At 49.9% G+C, this 3645-nt stretch overlaps 1 protein-coding gene across 1 annotated transcript; it reads right to left on the minus strand.

The window, feature by feature from the left end:
- Nucleotides 1–445: 445 nt before the first annotated feature.
- On the minus strand, nt 446–2907 carry TMEM253 (transmembrane protein 253). The gene is given in 8 exon segments (XM_003803061.2): nt 446–574; nt 577–622; nt 957–1103; nt 1225–1335; nt 1913–1969; nt 2061–2171; nt 2553–2691; nt 2849–2907. Coding segments are annotated over 7 exon segments (657 nt in total). The 5' UTR covers nt 2661–2691; nt 2849–2907; the 3' UTR covers nt 446–497.
- Nucleotides 2908–3645: the final 738 nt, after the last annotated feature.

Consider the following 3645-nt stretch of genomic DNA (forward strand, 5'->3'; position numbering starts at 1 on the left):
GCGGGCCAGTGGTCGCGTCCGAGGAAACTCTCGGCGAGGCCCTGACTTCCAGAGCCTCGCGTCACTCTGCAGATGCACAGCGCCCCCACCGCGGAGGGGTGTTTATTTCCCAGCAGGTCACGGGGGCAGGCGGGGCGTCCTGGGACTTGTAGTCTCCGCTGGAGTAGAAAGGGACAGAATGGAAGGAGAAACTGGAACATCTCTGGAATGGATTCAGAGAGTTGCCATGTGTGGGAACCGGGGCTTGGAGTGGATGGAATTGTGGAAGGCAGACAAGAGAATAGCGAGATAAGGCAGATGTAAAGCTGTATGAAAGGTAGTGGGGAATGAGGATAGGCTACAAGGGAGGAAGCAGCTTTTCAGAGCGGCGAGGTGAGGGAAAGGCTCCCACTCTGAGTAATAACCAAAGGCATCCCATCAGGTTTCATGCAGGTCTCAAGAAAGCTAGCTTCTGACTTCGGTAGAGTGGGGTGCAGGATCGTCAAGAGAGGGGTCCCTCAGGGTAGGAGGAGAGCAGAACCTGTCTGCTCTCCCTTGGCTGCTCTCTCACTTGTTCAGTTTCCTGTGCTGGCCACGTGGAACCACTCTCCAAACTGGGAACCTCCTCCAACTCAGAGAGGCCCTGAAAACCAGACAGAGATGTGAACAAATTGTAGGGACAAGATAGGAAAAACCCCAGTGAGAAGCAGTTGCTTCTCCTCCCCCATTTTTTCTTGTGTTTCCCACAGGGCAGTTTCCTAATGCTTTTCTACTCTTCTATCCCCAATCATTTAGATAACAAATTTCATCTTATCCATCATTAGGGGAGAAATGTCCAAAGCGAGAAAGCGAATGCATTTCAACCTAGGACCTCTTCATTTTCCTCCTGCCCCATTGTTTTTCCCTGAAGTGCCACTGACAGGAATAGCCAGTGGAATGAGTTGGCACTTCACTGCTTTCCTCCCAGCCCCCATTACCTCCTGCAGCTCCTGGTAGTGCAGACTCTGGCTCCTGCAGCATCCGGGCTTCCTCTGGCTCAGCAGGAATAGGGCATGCACTGAGAGCAACACTCCCACTAGGGTGAAGGCCTCAGCACTAAGCTCCAGCACCAGCAAGCCAGCCAACTGCAGGTAGACAGGGCTGAGGATGCTTCAGGGACTCAGCACCTGTTTGCTCCTGCTATTTTCCCTCTCCATCTCCTCTTGCCTTCTCATGCTCCCACCTTTCTCCTTCATTCATCCATACCTGGGAGGATGTAGTCAGGGCAGGCCCCAAGGCTGTCTTCATCACCTCGACCACCACCACGATGAAACCCAAGATCACGTTGAAGGTGTTGAGTGACATCATAGCCTGGACCTACCAGTGAGCCAGCTCAGTCCTGCCCAGTCTAGGAGACTCATTCCAACCTCAGGCCCCAACTGGCAGCCTATCTGAAAACAAAACTCAGCTCCTGCCCGGGTGCAGTGTCTCACTCCTGTAATCCCAGCACTCTGGGAGGCTGAGGTGGGTGGATTGCCTGAGCTCATGAGTTCGAGACCAGCCTGAGTTAGAGCGAGACTCAGTCTCTAAAAATAGCTGGGCGTTGTGGCACTTGCCTGTAGTCCCAGCTACTTGGGAGGCTGAAGCAAGAGAAGCACTTGAGCCCAAGAGGTTGAGGTTGCTGTGAGCTATGATGCCAAGGCACTCTACCAAGGGTGACACAGTGAGACTCTGTTTCCAAAACCCCCCCAAAACCTCAGCTCCTGCTTCTACACCTCCAAACAGGGCCATCATCCCTCTAACTTTCTTGTTCTCCCTCATCAGTCTTTTAGACTAGTCAGTAATGGACAGCTAAGAGGATGAGTCAACACTTAGAGAATCACTTCTTGGGCTGAGGAGTATATGTGTGTCTACTTTCCAGGGTGGGAGGACAATGCTGCATTCTCTTTCTCACCTTCCAGAGGCGGGGAGCTCTGCGAAGTTCAAGGGTGATAGTCCCAGTGAGGAGACCCTGAATGGTGAGACGGGCAAGTGTTGAGCTTTGGACCCATTGGGGAGGAGCCTTTAGAACCTTCCTTCCACCCTGTTGTGGTAGGTCTTACTGAGGCTCCTGGCCCAAGAGGCAGTGCTGTGGCCATGTGACAAGCAGAGTTCAGGCAGGCAACTGAGACAGCAAAGGGCACCACAGCTACTGCCAGCCATAATTGGCTTACCTGGGTGACAGGGCAGATAGTTGAGAGGGAACTGTCAGAGATCTCCTTTCCTCCTCACAACCCCCACCTCTTCCAGAGCATGTGGGATGAATGCATAGTGGAGGAAAGTAGTCAACCAAGGGCAGTGAAGGAGGTGATAACTAAAAAGTAAATATCATTTTTTCTACCTCATTCTGTAGTTTACTTACCTGTATATTTTCCCCACATGATAGAAGCTACTTGGAGATAAGGATCTTGACTTGTTTATTTCTATGTTTCCTCCTCCCTCCTCCCACTCAGAGCCTAGCAGAGTTTCTGGCACATAGTAGGTGCTCACTAAACATGGATGGATGGAATTGAACTGGGTACAAATGGGTGTGCTGACACGTGGGGTGGCCTCACCGCCAGCACCAAGAGGTGCCCACTCTTCCTGTGCCTTGCCCAGTGCTGTAGCTTTTCCAGACGAAGGTTGTGTCTCTCCTGCTCTTGCTGACCAGCTCTTTCCTCCATGGAGCCTTTGACCACAAGAGCTGGGAGCTTCCTGGGCTGGGAAAAATGCAATAGGGAGGGCCTGTCTATCAGGAGACAGGACATGCAACAGCATCTCTGTCAGCTACCCCTCTGACAGAGATGGTGAGATCTAGGAGACAGCCCACTCCCAATGTCCAGAAAGTTGAGGCCCAGGGCCTCACACCTACCTAGTTTGAAGCAGCTACTCCAAAGGGATGGGACCCGGCTGACTCCTAGGACTCCTGAGGAGCTTAGTAGCTCAGAGCAGAAGACAAAATTGTCCTGGCAGACAAAGGCTGTCAGGGCTGGGTGTGGTAGAGCAAAGGTCCACCTAAGGATCCAGGGAGTGGTTCTGGGTAGACACTAACTTCAGTTCACTCCACCAGCCACCCAGTGCTGCCTCACTCTGCCCCCATTTCTGCCCATCTTGGTTTCCTCTTCTGGTTTCACTCACCTCATCCCCATGGATACTATCAACCCTGGACCTCAATTTCCCCTCATTTCCATCTAATCTTTCTCCTTTCTTTGGCTTCCTTCTCAAATTACTTCCTTTTCCCTGGAGAGATCCCTCTTTCTGTCTGGATTGGTCCCCTGTCATTACCACTTGCAGCTTTGTCCCCAGACCAGGTAAGGTTTAATTCCACTAACTTTCCTATTTCTAACTTTCTGGACACTTTCTTCCTTCTCTTTCCTTTGTGGAAGTATTTATTCTAAGGTGACCAGATTTTAACATTGGTTAAAGCAGGACACCATTGACCGGGGGTGGGGGGGTTCTTAATTAAAAATTTGGTCTATATGGAGCAACAAAAATTTTCATAGAACGCAAACATAGTATTGTAATATATATTTTTTAATTTCAACATAAGTACAATTTACAAATATAATACATTAAAAATTATGTATAATATTATTTTATTCTTTGGCATATTTCTCATTTGAGTGAATTTTTTTTAGTAGATTACTGTCATTGTTTAAAAGGTCATGA

Source organism: Otolemur garnettii, unplaced genomic scaffold (assembly GCF_000181295.1).
Source record: "Otolemur garnettii isolate 467f Iridium unplaced genomic scaffold, OtoGar3 scaffold00276, whole genome shotgun sequence".
NCBI lineage: Eukaryota > Metazoa > Chordata > Mammalia > Primates > Galagidae > Otolemur > Otolemur garnettii.